The sequence below is a fragment of the Triturus cristatus genome, chromosome 5_1, assembly GCF_964204655.1.
Source record: "Triturus cristatus chromosome 5_1, aTriCri1.1, whole genome shotgun sequence".
Lineage (NCBI taxonomy): Eukaryota > Metazoa > Chordata > Amphibia > Caudata > Salamandridae > Triturus > Triturus cristatus.
Window position 1 is genome coordinate 82410551 of NC_140587.1, and position 19873 is coordinate 82430423.

Here is a 19873-nt window from a genome sequence, read left to right on the forward strand (position 1 = left end):
TTGCCCTGTAAAAATTTATATTTTGAAAAGTACTTAGCCAATTACAATGTAGTTGGTGTTAAAATATATACAAAAGATACTGGTTATTTTTCTAAATTGGTCTTTAGTTTCTTCATGAGTGTGTCTCATTTATTGACTCTGTGTGTTCAACAAATGTTTAACACAGCCTTCTGATAAGCCTGTGCTCGCCCACACTACCACAAAGAGAGCATTTGGGAATTTTCATTTATGCCCTGTAAGCCGATAAGGATCGTCTGGACTTTCTACATAGTGTAACTCATTTTGGTGCACTACATAAAAAGCCAGCTCCCTACACATCCCAAACCTTCCTTCTTTCGCTCGCTGTGCCACTGGAGCCAAGCTGTACCCGACTGAAAAGCCCCCGTCAGTGTGAAACCTGTCCTGGGTCACTTGTGTTCTGCTGCAGGAAGGACCTGGTCAGGCAGTTCAGGCTGGACTCTTCCCCTATTGGAGCAGGGTCAAGGCTGATTTTCATATGGCTGGGTCCACACTGAGGTGATGCGGAGGGCAAAAGAACGAAGTATTGGGTTAGACAGATTGAAACATTCCTGCCACCACCTTTTGTGTGTTTGATACCTCGAGCAGTCCTGGCATTTTAGCTCACAGCTCTCGCTTGCCATGAGTTTTGAGATATTACTCGTCTCATAATGTAAAACGACAAACTACAAGTCCCAGAATGCACTAAACGCCAAAGATCAGCTATAGGTGTGCCTGCTCTGTGCATTAAGGAAGCTTGCATTGCTGCAACCCCTGCTGTATCTGTTTATGGTCAGTTAATGAAGCTTTGTGAAACCTTCAATTATGAAAAATCTGAAGCGTCTTCTATTCCCTCTGTCTTTTCTCTTCAGACATTCTTTTTTCTCCCCTCTCTCTGCCTTTGTGTCCTTCTTTCCTTCTCTTCCCCTTTGGTTCTTTCACACAATGTTTTACCACCCGTGTATTCCTTCTGCTTTCCCTTGTTTTCTCAGAGTGAAAGTCTTGGTTTCACTTTGAAGTTTCTGTATTTCTCTCATCCCTCTGCCGTCCTCTTCTTCCCAGAAATAAAACACACGTGGCCCACCCAGTCTGGGGTGATTCCTCAGCCTCTCCGAGGATCGGGTTGTGCTGCAGTCAGAGGTGAACTTTCACATTAGCGCTGCGATGTCTCGTTGGGGCTGTAAGCGCTCTATCCATGCAATTACAATACAATTAGCGAGGCCGTATAGTGGACCCAGAGGAAAAGTGTCAGGCGTGTTTGAGACTATTCACCTTTTTAGCAGCGACCAGTGTGCCATTTAGGGCAAAAACTGCAACCTGAATTAGGGAGTCCGGGACACGCAAGAGAAGACACACAGACACTCCTACTTTACAGAGAACCAGAAGGTCCCAGTCCACAGAGGAGGAGACACACAGACACTCCTACTTTACAGAGAACCAGAAGGTCCCAGTCCACAGAGGAGGAGACACACAGACACTCCCATTTTACGCAAACAGAGAAACGAAACGTAATTTTACCTTCCTGCATTCCTGGGATCATGGCTGCCGCAGCTCAGGGCAGAAATCTCAAAGAGGAGGCCTCTTGTTCCATCTGTTTGGAATATTTTACTGATCCTGTGACTATTGACTGTGGACACAACTTCTGCCGCTCCTGCATCACTCAGAGCTGGGAGGGAAGAGATGGAAACTTCCCCTGTCCGCAGTGCAGAGAAATATCTCCAGGGAGAAGCCTCCGACCCAACGCGCAACTGGGAAACATTGTGGAAATGGTAAAACAGCTTCACCTGCCCCCCGTGGAGCCCCCACAGGAGAATCTGTGCGAGAAACACGGGGAGAAACGGAGGCTGTTCTGTGACGAGGAAGAGAGGTTGATATGTGTGGTCTGCAGGGAGTCCAAGGACCATAAATCCCACTCAGTGAGACCCATCGAGGAGGCTGCAGAGGAGTACAAGGTATGTGTGCGGGTGTTATGGGATCACAAGTTAAGTCACTCCCTGAGACTCAAAGGGAAGGGTGCAGAGGAGTACAAGGGAAATATTTACAAGCCCCTTGCACCACCCGTGTGGCACATTTTGATCCCCCATATTTGCAAGGACATGTAAAGCCACACAGCTGGGCTTTTTGTGTCCTTGTAAATACGTCCCTTTTCATGTAGCACTATGCGTGAAAGGGGCGTTCCATGGATGTTGCTGTGTGTGTTCCCACGCAGCACCCATGGATTCTGCCCCATTCCCAGATTTACAACCTTTCGTAAGCCTGGGAATGCATCAGAAACCTACAGCTCCCCAGGGGCCCGTAGGGAGGCGCAACGAGGAGAAATGCAGCACGCATAGAAAGAGGAAAACACCTCTTGTGATTGTTTTTATGCAGGAAGGTGTCCTTTCCCACAACCTCCCCACAACATAGGCACCCTTGCACCATGGTGGAAGGGTGCCTGCATTGGCGCATGGCAGCCAATTATGCGCCAGCGCAGGGGAAAGCACAGGGATGCGACATATTATTGTAAATATGACGCATCCCTGTGCTTTAAAAGTGACTCAGTGCGGCGCAGCCAGATGGCTTGCAGTGCTGCGCTGAGTCTCTTTCTTGTCAGCTTGTCATGGGATCACAAATGAAGTCACTCCTTGAGTAATATAGGGAAGCAGGTCGTGTTCTAGAGAGTGGGCCAGGCCCACCCAAGGAAGTGCCCTGGCCCACCCAAGGCCAATGAGATCTGGAAATCCAGGGTTTGTTGTTTTATCCCTAATGGTCACCAGATAAAAAAATAGGACTACATTGAGAGGGCTGTCCAGGAGCAGAAAGGTGTCCCAGCTCTAGGGTCACAAGTCCCACACATTGGGACCCGTAGAAGGAGCTGCAGATTTACAAGGTGTGTCTGTATCAATTTAGACAGAGCTAATTGCTCACTAAGGGCTCCATGGAGAATTCTGCCCAGGAGCACAGCGTTGGTCTGGAGGAACTCAGAGATCACTCATTGCACTGCAAGGTCTCCCTAGACAATTCTGCACAAGAGCACCAGATGTGAACCCCATAGAAGGGACTTAAGAAGATAACAAGGGATGGTATGTCTGTGCCAGCCATGTGGTCACATGTCCAGCACCTTTAGCCCCACAGAAGATGCTGCAGAGGTGCACAAAGTAAGTCTGTGGGTGTTCAGGGTTTACCAGTGAAGTCACTCCATGAGTCCCATAGCGAAGGCTGCAAAGTATGACAAGTTTTGTGCCGAGATGAATGAGATACAAGGCACTTCGAAGATTCCATAAAGAGGGGTGACAAAGATCACAAGGTTTGTGTGTGGGTGTTCAGGATTCATATATGAAGAGACACTTTGTGAGTTCATACAGGAGGCTGCAGAAGAACATAAGGTGTGTCTGCAGGGGTTCAGCGATCATTGCATTCCTAGGACTCCAGAAAAGGCAGCTCAAGGGCAGAAAGGCATGCGCGTCACAGCCTGGGGCGCATAAGGCCTGCACCCCGAGTCCCATGGAAGAGGCTGCAGAAGAGCACAAGGTATGATTGTCATAGACCTACAATCACACATCCCACACCTCGAGTCTCATAGGTGAGTCTGAAGGATGCCCAAGAGTACACAGAATGTCTGTGAGTGTCCAGGGATCCTGAGTGTTTCTATGATCTTGATTGATAAGAAGGCCAGAGACTTCTGTCTATGAGGACTTCATGGTACCATGAGCAATGGTCTGGGATCTATTAAGAAGGTGGTCCAAGCGTGTATGGCGTGTGTGTGTCTCAGGATTCCAAGCACAGCGAGTGATTAGAGTTTGAAAGCGGTTCTGCCTGCTCTTTAGAGAAGGAGGCCCAAGAGAACACAATATGTCAAGCTCAAGCGGTGCTCTTTAGAGAAGGAGGCTCAAGAGAACACAGGGGCATATTAACAAGCACAAGCGATAATTATCGCTAAACGTGCTTAGCGCATTTTTGATTACCGCTGAGTATTGTTGGTTCACATCGCCGTGTGAGCGGCATATTTACAACGCTTAGCTCACAGGCGATGTCAATTCCAGCGATACACAGCGATAATCATCATTAGCGTGTGAAATCCGGCAATAATTTCACATGCTAATGAAAAGGTTGTGAATATGGGAGTGTGGACTCATTCTGTCTATCCACCTCCCATTAAAAAGATAGCTAAGTCAGGATTTTACCTGACGTTAGATTATAGCGATAAACGCGGTTAGCGCAGCTTTTTTTATCGCTTGACCCGCGTTGTGAATAGGGCGATTTTGCTTTTGGCGATGGATTCCATGTGGATTCGGTGAGTAACGCCTACTTTGCATGTCATTAGCGATAAATATCGCTGACATGCAAAGTAGAAAGAAAAATGCAGATAAATCGCCGCTTTTAACTCACTATTAACAAGGGGGCTCTATAGTACCCACGGGGCACTATAGAGCCCCGTGGGCTCTATAGTGAGAGAGACCCAAGAATACATGGTGCATCTGTGTGTGTTCTGGGACCTCGAGGGGTGCTGGGCTCTGTAGCGCAGGAGAAGCAGAAGTACACAGTATGTCTGTGAGTGTTCAGGGATCTCAAGCCCTGTGGGCTCTACAGCGAGAGAGACCCAAGAGTACATGGTGCGTCTGTGTGTGTTCTGGGACCTCGAGGTGTGCTGGGCTCTGTAGCGCAGGAGAAGCAGAAGTACACAGTATGTCTGTGAGTGTTCAGGGATCTCAAGCCCTGTGGGCTCTATAGCGAGAGAGACCCAAGAGTACATGGTGCGTCTGTGTGTGTTCTGGGACCTCGAGGGGTGCTGGGCTCTGTAGCGCAGGAGAAGCAGAAGTACACAGTATGTCTCTGAGTGTTCAGGAACCTCAAGCCCTGTGGGCTCTATAGCGAGAGAGACCCAAGAGTACATGGTGCGTCTGTGTGTGTTCTGGGACCTCGAGGGGTGATGGGCTCTGTAGCGCAGGAGAAGCAGAAGTACACAGTATGTCTGTGAGTGTTCAGGGATCTCAAGCCCTGTGGGCTCTACAGCGAGAGAGACCCAAGAGTACATGGTGCGTCTGTGTGTGTTCTGGGACCTCGAGGGGTGCTGGGCTCTGTAGCGTAGGAGAAGCAGAAGTACACAGTATGTCTGTGAGTGTTCAGGGATCTCAAGCCCTGTGGGCTCTATAGCGAGAGAGACCCAAGAGTACATGGTGCGTCTGTGTGTGTTCTGGGACCTCGAGGGGTGCTGGGCTCTGTAGCGCAGGAGAAGCAGAAGTACACAGTATGTCTGTGAGTGTTCAGGGATCTCAAGCCCTGTGGGCTCTACAGCGAGAGAGACCCAAGAGTACATGGTGCGTCTGTGTGTGTTCTGGGACCTCAAGGGGTGCTGGGCTCTGTAGCGCAGGAGAAGCAGAAGTACACAGTATGTCTGTGAGTGTTCAGGGATCTCAAGCCCTGTGGGCTCTATAGCGAGAGAGACCCAAGAGTACACGGTGCGTCTGTGTGTGTTCTGGGACCTCGAGGGGTGATGGGCTCTGTAGCGCAGGAGAAGCAGAAGTACACAGTATGTCTGTGAGTGTTCAGGGATCTCAAGCCCTGTGGGCTCTACAGCGAGAGAGACCCAAGAGTACATGGTGCGTCTGTGTGTGTTCTGGGACCTCGAGGGGTGCTGGGCTCTGTAGCGCAGGAGAAGCAGAAGTACACAGTATGTCTGTGAGTGTTCAGGGATCTCAAGCCCTGTGGCCTCTACAGCGAGAGAGACCCAAGAGTACATGGTGCGTCTGTGTGTGTTCTGGGACCTCGAGGGGTGCTGGGCTCTGTAGCGCAGGAGAAGCAGAAGTACACAGTATGTCTGTGAGTGTTCAGGGATCTCAAGCCCTGTGGGCTCTATAGCGAGAGAGACCCAAGAGTACACGGTGCGTCTGTGTGTGTTCTGGGACCTCGAAGGGTGCTGGGCTCTGTAGCGCAGGAGAAGCAGAAGTACACAGTATGTCTGTGAGTGTTCAGGGATCTCAAGCCCTGTGGGCTCTATAGCGAGAGAGACCCAAGAGTACACATAATCTGTACCGGGATCTCAGTAGGTTCTGTTGCTCTATGCAGAGAGGGCGCCAGGAGTACAACTTATGTCTGTGTCTGTGCCGGGATGATAGATCTCATGCCGTGAGCCCCATGTGCAGAAAAGCACAAGGTATGGCTGTTGCAGCCCAGGGATCAGTAGTCCCTAATTGAGAGTCCCAGTCCCACAGAATTGGCTGCTGAAGAGCACAGGGCGTGTGCCACAGTCTTCCAATCACACTGTGTACAAGTGAGCTCCAGAGAAGAGCCTGCAGAGGAGCACATGGTTCATCTGCTACAGCCCTGGGAGTACAGGCTGCACACTTGAGCCCCTACACTAGGGTGTAGAAGAGCAGGGATCATTCACCACACTCTAGAGCAGCCACAGAGAGCCCTGCCAGGAATGCAGCCCTACCAGTGATTAGCGAGGTGAGGGCCTGAGTCGCGCCCAGGGGTTGAACACACTGGCCTATAGTTTTCATTGCACCCAGGAGGAGATTGCTGAGAGGGTATCTCCCGCAGGGTCCTGTCCCCCCCCACCCCCCACCCTTCCAGAGTGGCTACTTTCTTCTTGGAGTTGGATTGACTGTAGATTGTCCGAGATAAATGGACTCTTCGGAAGGGGTGGTCTAAACCACCTGTGCTCAACCAGGGGGGTTGTCTTTGGCAGGAAGGGAGTAGGGACCCCTCACTGAGCCCTCTTTGTCTCTGTTCCCGTCTGAGTCAAAGCAGCAAATTCCCGCCCACCCATCCCTAAGATTCTTCATAGCAGAAGATTTTAATTTCGCCATAATTGTGGTAAAAACAAAGATTATTGGCAAGCTTATGGCACCTGGAATTGAAATTGTTCAAAACTCACCTTGATGTGGGCTACGTGCTGGTGACTGTTGCCTTCGAGCTCTTCCCGGGAGAGCTCACATCATGGCGTCTCTTTTGCTGGGAGGGCTGTGAAGCGCTTGTATCATTGCTGGCTCTCGCTCCCTGGTTATTTGACGTCACTCTTGTAAATTCCTAATATGCCGCATTGTAAAGAAAATAATATTATGCCCATGATGAATATATTTTGACAACAATGTTAGAAAAAGAAAGTTACGCCGAGCTGATCAAGATGTTAAGACTTGCAATGTTGCCATGGTGTCAGTCTACAAGATGTGTCATCACAGTCCTATTGTCTATCATGTCTTATTCCTCACATTTCAAACTGTGCACCCAATTTATTAGGAGCAAGTTAAAATTGTTGTGTTTCACCCACCACTTCAGAGGTTTTATGGTAATTGTAAGGATTAGAAGAGCAGGGATTACTCACAACATTCCAGAGCCACAAAGACCCCCCCCAGAAGTAACTGAGTGATGACCTCATCAGAGTTTGGCAGATGCGGGGATCCACCAAAATGCGGTGTCCACTCCGCTTAGAGTCAGGAGAAGCACCATGTTTCCATCAGCAGCACCTACCTGGCCTCCATCAGCAGCACCTCCCTGGGCTCCATCAGCAGCACCTCCCTGGCCTCCATCCTCCCTGGGCTCCATCAGCAGCATCTCCCTGGGCTCCATCAGCAGCACCTCCCTGGCCTCCATCAGCAGCGCCTCCCTGGGCTCCATCCTCCCTGGCCTCCATCAGCAGCACCTACCTGGCCTCCATCAGCAGCACCTCCCTGGGCTCCATCCTCCCTGGCCTCCATCAGCAGCACCTACCAGGCCTCCATCAGCAGCACCTACCTGGCCTCCATCAGCAGCACCTCCCTGGGCTCCATCAGCAGCACCTCCCTGGGCTCCATCAGCAGCACCTCCCTGGCCTCCATCCTCCCTGGGCTCCATCAGTAGCACCTCCCTGGGTCCATCAGCAGCACCTCCCTGGACTCCATCAGCAGCACCTCCCTGGGCTCCATCAGCAGCACCTCCCTGGGCTCCATCAGTAGCACCTCCCTCGCCTCCATCCTCCCTGGGCTCAATCAGCAGCACCTCCCTGGGCTCCATCAACAGCACCTCCCTGGCCTCCATCAGCAGCGACTCCCTGGGCTCCATCAGCAGCTCCTGCCTGGGCTCCATCAGCAGCACCTCCCTGACCTCCACAAGCAGCGTGAGAAGGTGGCCTGATATATGCTGTCCACTAGTTCTAGTGGGCACCTTGTATCAGTCAAACAACCCCTTATGGTGAATAGGTTAAAGACAACCTTTATTGAAAGCTATCCTAGTGGTAGCTATGGAGAGCAGCCTTCAGGCTAAGTCTTAAAGGAATGTAAAGCAGCTTGTTTTACCAGTCTACAATCTCTTGAATGATCAAATGAAAAGGACAACCACACCAGGTATATATTTAAAATTTGTATTTAGGATAAAACACACCCCTCTGGTCTCTTTATGAGATTGGAGTTCGAAGTACTTAATTTACAAGTTAGCAATCACCAGTAATAGCACAAAAACACGTTTGGGCCCTAGGGGCGTACCAAACCATATACCAATAAAGTGGTATAAGAACCATGACTGAACTAGACACTAGGCCTAGAGCCTTTAGAATCGCTGGGACCCCAAGGAACCACCCAAGGTAGTGACACAGGGGACCCACGGGAGCTGTATGCAGTGTGAGAACACAACCGCAGGTTCCCGTTATCTTCTATGGGCAATGTCGCGGTTGGAAATTTAAAGATTAGGGACACTTAGAATCGAGTCAGGACCAAACCCTTTTGGTCTTAAGAAGTTCTAGGGCTAGCACCCATGGGAGCACCGGAGTAGTCAAGTTACCTCACCCAGGGAAGCCGGGTGCATAGGTGTCTTTTGGTGTCGGGTCGCGTTGTCCATTGCAATGGAAGCTGGCAAAGAACTGCTGCTGCCGTGAAGAGGAGAAGTGTCCGAAGAGATCCAAGCCTGGATCTAGGATGGAAGGAACCTGAAAGCAGAGGGGACAGAGTCTGGGTCACTTACCAGTGACCGAGGGCAGGATGGACCAATTAACACAGATGTCGGGTGCTTCAGATGAGTTGATGGGTGTCTTGACTCTTCAGCCACGAGGTCCAGGAGGTGTCGATGAAGTCCATGAGCCGGATTCAAGCTGTCCCACAAAGTCTGTCGAGTGCAGCGGTATTGGCGACCAGATTGAACCCAACAAGCCTTGGCAACGGCAAGTCTCATGGAAAGAGAAGAAGGACGTTGGTGCAGAACAGCAAGGTCTGAGGGACTCTCCCGGTGATGGTAAGTCAGAGCACGTATGGAGCAAGCAGGAAAGCCCAAGCAACAGAGGAGTTGCATTTGTGGGGACCCACTAGCCAACGGGCTAGCGATCACGAAGGAGCCTCGAGAGGTTGTACTGGAACCTGGCCCACGGGTCACTCGTGGAGTGGAGGCCAAAGATCTTTGGTGCAGTCTATGCTCAAGGCTGGGGCTACTAGGAGCCCAAAGCAGAACTTCAAGGTTGAACAGGAAGTCGATGTACCAGCAATAGTACGCGGTGCCCAGGGGTCACGGTTCCTCATCACCCACGATAGCCACGGGCCTCAGCTTTGCGGTGGACTCAGTGTAGCCACGGGAAAGTTAGGAAATCCACCTCTGGTGATGCAGAGACTTCGGCGTCCAACAGGAGCTTCAGAATTGCAGACCAGACAGTTGCTTCTTTGGTGCCTGCCAAGCAGGGGAGTCACTCCTTGACCCCAAGGGAGAATTCTTCAGTCTTCTAGTCAGGATAGAACGTCGAAGGTCCAGGATATATGTTGCAGAGCTTCGTCCAGGGTAATCTAAATTCTCAAGGACTGGGTTCCCATACTGATACTAAGTTTGGGGGTTGGACATACTCTAGGGACCCACCTATGGGAGGGTTTGGAAAGAGGGGTGGTTACGCCCATTTCCTTTGTCCAGTTTCACAACAGAGCAGGGGCAGGTAGCCCCTGCAACCGGTTTGAACTGGACTATGCACAGGTACACCAAGTGTGCCCCCAGTGCAGGACTTCAAAGCATCAGAGAGTGCTCCCGCCCAGCCCCAATACCCATCTGCCTGTCTGGGGAGGTGGTTACACCTCCCTGGGACAGGAAACCTATTGTCCAGGCCTCCCCTGCTGGAGTTTTGGTCAGCAGCAGGAGGCCAGACCCGTGTCTGTGGCAGAGGCATCCATTTTGTGAGGCCAGGGCTCTAGAAAGTCCTACCGGGTTAGACCAGTGTGAACATGTCTCTCTCTCTAGAAGGGTGGAGTGCCTCCCCCGCCACCAGAACTGGGGGGGGGGGGTAGTATTCCAAAGCGTTTGACACCAAACATGACATGTTTCCGTGCAGCCATTCCAAAGTTAGCATTTACCGCGAGGTTATAATGCACTTAAGAGTATATGATCAGGCTGCACCACAAACAGCATCAGAGGAGGTACTCCGAACACTGCAGAGGGGCTCTGCTCATGCAGGGGCACCCTCTCACATAAAAACCAAGCACTCTGCCTTCAGGATTGTTAAGGCCTGCCATAGGAGTGACTTATAGGTTTTATATGTGTGTGCAATGATAGTGATATAAGTAGCCTATACCACAGTAAGGAGTGCAAGCACACCCTTACCCAGGCTGCAGTAGCAGACCTGTGGTGCCATTTTGGAGTGCTTCCCAGGGGTGGCATAATACATGCTTCAGCCCCTGGTAGGCCTCTGAGGTTCCTATGCCCTAGGTACATAGTATATCATATACTAGGGGCGTATAAGGCACTCCAGAATGCAATTAGATATATATTTTGTATTGGTTCTGTTTAGAACCTCTTCTGGCAGTTTGAGCTGGATCGAGGTCCGTGAGGGTTGTTGTTTAATACTTCTCCAATTAAACTACACTTGGATCAATTCGTGTTGGGATTCATACTTTAAAACAGCATAATACATGCTTCAGATCCTGGTAGGCCTCTGAGGTTCCTATGCCCTAGGTACATTGTATACCTTATACTAGGGGCTTATAAGGCACTCCAGAATCCAATTAGATATGTACCTAATGTACATGCAAACCATTTTAGAGAGGAAGAAGCTAGGCTGTGGTCCTGATTAGCAGGGCCACAGCCAGACTAAGGTAAAAAAAAACAGTGAAACACCAGCAAAAAGTGGGGGTACCCAAGTGAAGCAGATCCTACTCTCCTGCACAACCCCCCCCCCCCCCCAAATGCAGAGACATTAAACTAACCTTGACCAGTTGAGTCTTCATGTTCTAAGTGGAAATACCTAGAGAGTCCATCTGCATTGGCATGGATACTCCCAGGTCTATGTTCCACTGTAAAGTCCATCCCCTGTAGGGAAATGGACCACCCAAGCAGTTTGGGGTTTTCACCCTTCATTTGTTTTAGCCATAAGAGGGGCTTATGGTCTGTCTTAACAAGGAAGTGAGTACCAAACAAAAATGGCCTAAATTTCTTCAGAGCCCAAACCACAGCAAAGGCCTCCCTCTCAATGGCTGACCAACGTTTCTCTCTAGGGGTCAGCCTTCTGCTTATGAAAGCTACTGGCTGATCCTGACCTTCATCATTAATTTGTGATAGTACAGCCCCTACCCCCAATTCAGATGCACCTATTTGGACAATGAAATTCTTGGAGCAGTCAGGACTCTGCAGAATGGGAGCAGTGCAGATGGCCTCCTTCAGGTCATCAAATGTCTTTTGACAGCTAGCTGTCCACTGAAACTTTTTGGGCATCTTTTTAGAAGTTAGGTCATTTAGAGGTGTCACTATTGATCCATACCCCTTGACAAATATCCTATAGTACCTAGTCAGGCCTAAGAAGGCTCTCACCTGAGTCTGGGTAGTTAGAGCAATCCATTCCATTATGGTTTGAATTTTGCTCTGTACTGGTTGAACCTGACCTCCACTTACAAGGTGGCCCAGGTACACAACCTGAAGCTGCCCTATCTGGCACTTAGTAGCCTTAATAGTTAGACCTGCTTTCTGCAGGGCCTCCAAAACATTCCTCAGGAGGACCAGGTGATCCTCTCAGGTGGAGCTAAAGACAGCAATATCATCTAGATATGGTGCAATAAAGTCTTCCAGGCCTGTAAGGACTTGATTCACCCACCTTTGTAAAGGGGCAGGTGCATTCTTCAAACCACAGGGCATTACTACAAATTGATAGTGCCCACTAGGGGTAGAAAATGCTGTCTTTGGCTTTGCATCATCAGCTAGTCTGATCAGCCAGTAGCCAGCTGTCAGGTCAAATGTGCTTAGAAACTTGGCTGAGGCCAAAGTATCTATTAGCTCATCTGCCCTGGGGATGGGATGGGCATCAGTCCTAGTGACTGCATTGAGACCCCTGTAGTCTACATAAAACCTCATCTCTCTTTTCCCACCACTGGTGTGAGGTTTAGGTACCAGGACTACTGTCCTAGCCCAAGAGCTAACTGAGGGTTCAATCACACCCGGATCCAACATCTTTTGGACTTCTGTCCTTATACAGTCCCTGACATGGTCAGGTTGCCTGTAGATCTTATTCTTCACAGGTAGAATGCCCCCAGTGTCCACTTCATGAGTGCACCAGGTTGTCTGACTTGGAGTCAGAGATAACATATGTCTAAACTGGCTGAGAAGGTTTCTGCAGTCAGTTTGCTGCTGGGCAGTGAGGCTGCCTGCCAAGGCTACACCATCAACTGACCCATCATCAGGGTTCTGAGAAATCAGGTCAGGGAGTGGGTCACTCTCTTCCTCCTGTCCTTCATTGATAGCCATGAGAAAGGCCATGTCTGCCCTGTCAACATATGGTTTTAGTCTGTTGACATGAAGTGCCCTGTGGGGAGTGCTAGGGTTCCAAGGTCTACCAAGTAGGTAACCTCCCCTGTCTGTTCAACTATTGTATGGGGGTCACTCCATTTGTCCTGGAGGGCTGCTAGGGCCACAGGCTCCAGCACCCACACTTTCTGTCCTGGCTGGTAAACAGTCAGTACAGCCTTTTGGTCATGCCAGGCTTTTTGCAGTTCCTGGCTAGCCTCAAGGTTTTTGTTTGCCTTTTTCATGTACTCAGCCATCCTGGAGCGGAGACCAAGCACATAGTCTACTATGTCTTGCTTTGGGGGCTTGAGAGGTAACTCCCATCCTTCCTTCACCAAACACAATGGACCCCTGACAGGGTGACCAAACAAAAGTTCAAATAAGCTGTAACCAACCCCCTTTTGAGGCACCTCCCTGTATGCAAATAAAGGGCAGGGCAAGAGTAGGTCCCATTTTCGCCTAAGCTTCTCTGGGAGTCCTTTAATCATGCCCTTTAAGGTTTTGCTGAATCTCTCAACTAAACCATTGCATTGTGGGTGATAGGGTGTGGTGAACTTGTACTTCACTCCACACTCCTTCCACATAGTAGTCAAGTAACGGTGAGCAGCCAAAATATCGAAACTAAAATATCTACCTACACTAATATCGAGTTTTAAATATCAAAGGGACAGAATATCGATGTCAATAATATCTATGGACAGAATATCGATCCTAAGGTAAGTATTTTAATATCGATGTTAGTAATATCGAAGTTAGTAATATCGACATCAAATATATCGATTTTACTAATATTGATGTTACTAATATCGATATTTATATTATTGTTATGTATTTTATTATGTATTTAATATGTATGTGTTATATGTTTTTAGTTAAGTGTTCTACTGGTTTTAACATATATGTATACAATTTTTATATGTTAATAATGGTTTTTTAAGTCAATTTTGTGTTTTAGTACCGTAGCGGGTTGTGGGTTTATAGGGGAATAGGGTGGGAAGTAATTTAATTATATGGAATTAATTATACATTTTTAGGAATTATAAATTAATTTTAATTAATTTTTGCGTATAAGTTCTGTAGCGGGTTGTGGGTTTATAGGGGAATAGGGTGGGAAGTAATTTAGTTATATGGAATTAATTATACATTTTTAGGAATTATAAATTGATTTGAATAAATTTTTGCTTTTAAGTTCTGTAGCAGGTTGTGGGTTTATAGAGGAATAGGGTGGGAAGTAATTTAATTGTAATTAATTAATAATTTATTTTCATTTATAGGTATTGATAATTATATTATTGTTATTTAAGTATTAATTGGTAATTAATTTTTATTAATTGGCAATTAGTTTTAATTAGTTGATTAATTGATAATTATGTAAAGTGTATTATTTTATTAGTGGAGTGTGTCGTGCGTTTATAGGGGAATAGTGTTGGAAGTAATTGAAATCTAATTAAGTAATTATTAAATTAGTTGTTGGGTATTGATAATTAATTAATTGGACAATAATTATTAATTGGTAAATATTTTAAATTATAATATTTTGGTTATGAAAATTAATTAATTGTTGATTAATCATTAATTGTGAATTAAATATAATTAAATATTATGCATTGATATTTCTAATTGATATATTAATAAGTAATTATTAATTGGTAAATAATGTGTAATATTTATTATTTTGGCGTATGAAAAATATTTAATAGTTCAATATTTTTTAATTGGTAATTAATGTTTCATAATTATTATTTTGCGGTATATATTTTTTTAAATAGTTAAATATATTTGAATTGGTATTTACTTTTTAATAATTCATATGTTTTTGGTTATGAAAAATATTTTATCGTTTAATATTTATTATTTGGTAATTAATATTTCTTAATTATTATTTATTGGTATTTATTATTAATGTATTGTTAATTAATTATTCTTTGGTAGTTATGTTTGTAATAATTATTTATTGGTATTTGTAAATAATTTTGAGTTATTTAATAATTAAATCACTAATTATTTTAAATAATTATTTTATTTATAACTATGTTATTTTTAACTTCTACGCTATCCAACACTTTCCCTACTGTTGCACCCTCTGGAGTTGGAATAGTAAATTTTATCCCTACGCTATCCAACACTTTCCGTACTGTTGCATTCTCTGGAGTTGGAATAGTAATTTTTACCCCTACGCTATTCAACACTTTCCCTACTGTTGCACTCTCTGGAGTGGGAATAGTAATTTTTACCCCTACGCTATCCAACACTTTCCCTTCTGTTGCACTCTTTGGAGTTGGAATAGTAATTTTTACCCCTTCGCTATCCAACACTTTCCCTACTGTTGCACTCTGTGGAGTTGGAAAAGTATTTTTACCCCTACACTATCCAACACTTTCCCTACTGTTGCACTCTCTGGAGTGGGAATAGTAATTTTTACCCCTACGCTATACAACACTTTCCCTACTGTTGCACTCTCTGGAGTTGGAATAGTAATTTTTACCCCTACGCTATCCAACACTTTCCCTACTGTTGCACTCTCTGGAGTTGGAAGAGTAATTTTTACCCCTACGCTATCCAACACTTTCCCTACTGTTGCACTCTCTGGAGTTGGAATAGTAATTTTTACCCTTACGCTATCCAACACTTTCCCTACTGTTCCAATCTCTGGAGTTGGAATAGTAATTTGTACCCCTACGCTATCCAACACTTTCCCTACTGTTGCACTCTCTGGAGTGGGAATAGTAATTTTTTCCCCTTCGCTATCCAACATTTTCCCTACTGTTGCACTCTCTGGAGTTGGAATAGTAATTTTTACCCCTACACTATCCAACACTTTCCCTACTGTTGCACTCTCTGGAGTGGGAATAGTAATTTTTACCCCTACGCTATCCAACACTTTCCCTACTGTTGCACTCTGTGGAGTTGGAATAGTAATTTTTACCCCTACGCTATCCAACACTTTCCCTACTGTTGCACTCTCTGGAGTGGGAATAGTAATTTTTACCCCTACGCTATCCAACACTTTCCCTACTGTTGCACTCTCTGGAGTGGGAATAGTAATTTTTACCCCTACGCTATCCAACACTTTCCCTACTGTTGCACTCTGTGGAGTTGGAATAGTAATTTTTACCCCTACGCTATCCAACACTTTCCCTACTGTTGCACTCTCTGGAGTGGGAATAGTAATTTTTACCCCTACGCTATCCAACACTTTCCCTACTGTTGCACTCTGTGGAGTGGGAATAGTAATTTTTACCCCTACGCTATCCAACACTTTCCCTACTGTTGCACTCTTTGGAGTTGGAATAGTCATTTCTACCCCTACGCTATCCAACACTTTCCTTACTGTTGCACTCCCTGCAGTGGGTATAGTAATTTATACCTGTACGTTATCCAACACTTTCCCTATTGTTACACTCCCTGGAGTGGAAATAGTAATTTTTAGCTCTACGCTATCCAACATTTTCTTTACTGTTTTTTTTGGGAGCTGGAGTAGTAGTTTTATTGTCGGTGCTATTTAATATTTTTTGTATTATTTTAGCTAATGTAATATATAATTAATTTTAACAATATTCAAATTAAATGTAGTTTTTTAAATGTGTTATATATAATTATTTAATTTTTATTCATGTTATTGTTTTATGTGTATGATGTATTTGCAATTTATAATAATTTTTAACAAGTTATATGTTATTAAAACAATTATTAAAATGTATTATTAAGTAAGTATATATATTATGTATTATATGTATATGTTTAATTAATGTTTTATTACATTATGGGGCCGATTCCGATCCTGGAAAAATATTCCCCGTACAAATCGTATCTGGAGTTTTTTCCGACCGAATCGTACAAGTCCCGTACAAACTGGCAAGTACGATTTGTATGGGAAAAAGTCCATACGAATCGCATTGGGAAAATTCCCCCACACGTCCTCGGGTCGGGAAAAGTCTCCGACACGTCCCCGGACATTTTTACGTACAAATGGGAAAACTGAAGTCCGAATGCGCAAGTACGATCCGTCCCATCCGTCCGATTGTACAACTGTATGGAAAAAAGACCGTCCGGAGCGAACTCCCATAGCAACCATGGAGATGTCCAAACAGGTGCCCGGTACGCGCCGAACACCCCCCCAGGCCCCCCGTGTGTACGCGCCGTACCCCCAGCACCCCGTATGTACGCGCCGTACCCCCAGCACCCCGTATGTACGCGCCGTACCCCCAGCCCCCCCGTATGTACGGAACGTACTCCCACCCCCGTATGTACAGAGCGTACCCCCACCCCCGTATGTATGGTGCGGACCCCCAGCGCATAGCGCTGGGGGTCCGCACCGTACATACGGGGGTGGGGGTACGCTCCGTACATACGGGGGGCTGGGGGAACGCTCCGTACATACGGGGGGGCTGGGGGGTTGTTCGGCGCGTACCGGGCCCCCTTTTCCTCACGCTTCGCGGCGTACTTCGCTTTTCCGGCACTTTTTGGGTGCCGTAAAAATATTGCCGTCCTGAGTGCTGTCGATACGAATCGTACTTGCTGGTACGGAAAAAGCTGCCAAACTCCGTCCGGACGTCACGTCCGCGGTGTCCCGGATCACATTTGTATGTATTTTTCTGTCGGTCGGTCTTTTTTCCGATTCGTACGGAAATGGTGTTTCCGTACGAATCGTACTTGCAAGTTTGTAGGGTTTTTTCCCGGATACGAGTCGGACGGAGAAAACACTCCGACCCACAGTTTGTACCAGGTTTTTCCAGGATCGGAACCGGCCCCTATATATATTAATTATTAATTTTAAACATTATAAAATATAAATTAAATTATGTTTATTTTATTTATAAGTATTATTTGGTTTATTTTACATATTTTTTTTTAACTAAAAAATACTTTATATTTTTAATAACGATATTTTTGACATTCTGGTGCCAATTCGGATCCTGGAAAAATTTTCCCCGTACGACTCGTATCCGGTCTTTTTACCGTACGAATCGTACAAGTAGCGTACAAACTGCCAAGTACGATTCGTATGGGAAAAAGTCCATACGAATCGCATTGGGAAAATTTCCCCACACGTCCTCGGGTCGGAAAAAGTGTCCGACACATCCCCGGACGATTTTACGTACAAATGTGAAAAGTGAAATCCAAGCGCGCAAGTACGATCCGTCCCGTGCGTCCGATGTTACAACCGTATGGAAAATGCACCGTATGGACCGAACTCCCATAGCAACCATGGAGACATGTGCCCGCATACGCGCCGAACCCCCCCCAGCCCCCGTAAGTACGCGCCGAACCCCCCCAGCCCCCGTAAGTACGCGCCGAACCCCCCAGCCCCCGTAAGTATGCGCTGAACCCCCCCCAGCCCCCGTGAGTACACGCCGAACCCCCCCCAGCCCCCGTAAGTACGCGCCGAACCCCCCCAGCCCCCGTAAGTACGCGCCGAACCCCCGTGTATGTACACCAGTGTACGTACGCACCATACCCCCACCCATGTATGTACACCAGTGTACGTACGCACCGTGGGGGTACCCGGTTTTTCCAGGATCGGAATCGGCACCTCTATATTTTATTTTCGATATTTTTGTACTTACCATGTTGTAGATAGGATCTCGATATTCTTGTCATCGATATTTTTGAGTCGATATTTTTGTAGGTCGATTTTCTGACCGTTGATATTCTGTCAGACATTCCAAGTAACTAGACATGAAGTTTGCACCCCTGTCAGATACTACCTCCTTAGGAAAGCCTTCCCTTGAAAATACACTCAAGAGAGCTCTTGCCACCACAGGTGCTGTAGTGGTCCTTAGGGGAATTGCCTCTTGGTACCTGGTGGTATGATCCACCACCACCAGTATAAACATGTGCCCAGATGCTGTTTGGGGATCCATGGGACAAACAATGTCAATCCCTACCCTTTCAAAGGGCATCCCCACCACAGGCAGTGGTATCAGGGGGGCCTTTGTAGTGCCACCTGCTTTGCCACTGGCTTGGCAGGTTACACAGGAGCGACAAAACTCCTGTGTGTCCTCAGACATGTGGGGCCAGTGAAAGTGAGGGACAATTCTGTCCCAAGTCTTGTTCTGGCCTAGGTGTATATCATGGGCTAGTGTCACTAGGAAACCCCTAAACTTCAGAGGTATAACCAACCTCCTGGATGCACCAGGCTTGGGGTCTCTACTCTCTGAGTATAGGAGTCTATCATCCCAATAAACTTTTTGGGTGCCACTAGCATTCCCAGCAGCCTCATCAGCAGCTTGCTTTCTGAGGGGTTCAAGAGAGGGGCAGATTTCTGTTCCTGGCTCAGATCAGACCTGGAAGGGTCCCCTGTCCCCAAGAACTCAACCTGGTCAGGTTCAAGCTCCTCTGGGACAGTTCCTTCTTCAGGCTCAAGATCATCTCCCTGAGGAGACTGATCAATATTCTGAGTCAGGTGGGAAGGCTCTGCCTTAACCCTACTGCTCCTCCTCTTGTGAGGCACTTGGTCCATTATTCCAGAATCCAGACCCTGTCCAGCTTTAGATATTTTGGCCTGTGACCTAGTCACAGCAAAGACATGAGTAGGGATCCCTAACATTTCTGCATGTGTTCTGAGCTCCACTTCAACCCAAGCTGAAGTCTCTAGATCATTGCCAAGCAAGCACTGTACTGGTAGGTCTGCACTTACCACAACCTTCTTAAGGCCAGTTACCCCTTCCCAGGAGAAGTTAACAACTGTCAGAGAATGGTCTGTTCTGACATTGCTAGCATTGGTCACTTGGTACATTTCACCAAGTATAATCAGCACAGGATCCACAAGATCTTTTGTCACCATTGTGACACTTGCTCCTGTGTCCCTGAATGCCCAAGCTTCTACTTCATTTATCAAAGGCTGTTGTCTGTATTTGCCCAGGTTACTGGGACTCACACAGGGGGACATATCCATGCCCCCATCACAGACAAGCACAGCCTGAGTTGGAACTCTGACTAGGCCAGAGTCCATCTCAGAACCCAGGGTCAACCCTACTACACCCTTTTTCTGAACATTGCCACCACCTATTGTAGCTGTACTGGGGGAACAGTTGCCTTAGGGGCAAAGGTGTCTGGAGTAGATTCTTTGGACTTGGTGCAGTCACTGGTCCAGTGAGTTTTCTGTTTGGCACCAAGGTTTCTTTTGGCCTTTTTCCTTACTTGACTGTTGACATTAGAATAATATTTTTGGGGCCCTTGA

At 46.9% G+C, this 19873-nt stretch overlaps 1 protein-coding gene across 1 annotated transcript in view; it reads left to right on the forward strand.

Moving 5' to 3' along the window:
- The first annotated feature begins 1477 nt into the window (after nt 1-1477).
- Nucleotides 1478-19873, forward strand: part of LOC146830261 (E3 ubiquitin-protein ligase TRIM39-like) — a 352412-nt gene continuing 334016 nt past the window's right edge. The window contains exon 1 of the mRNA XM_085604456.1: nt 1478-1949. Coding sequence (XP_085460582.1) covers nt 1536-1949 — 414 coding nt within the window. The 5' untranslated portion in view covers nt 1478-1535. The remainder of the gene's footprint in view (nt 1950-19873) is intronic.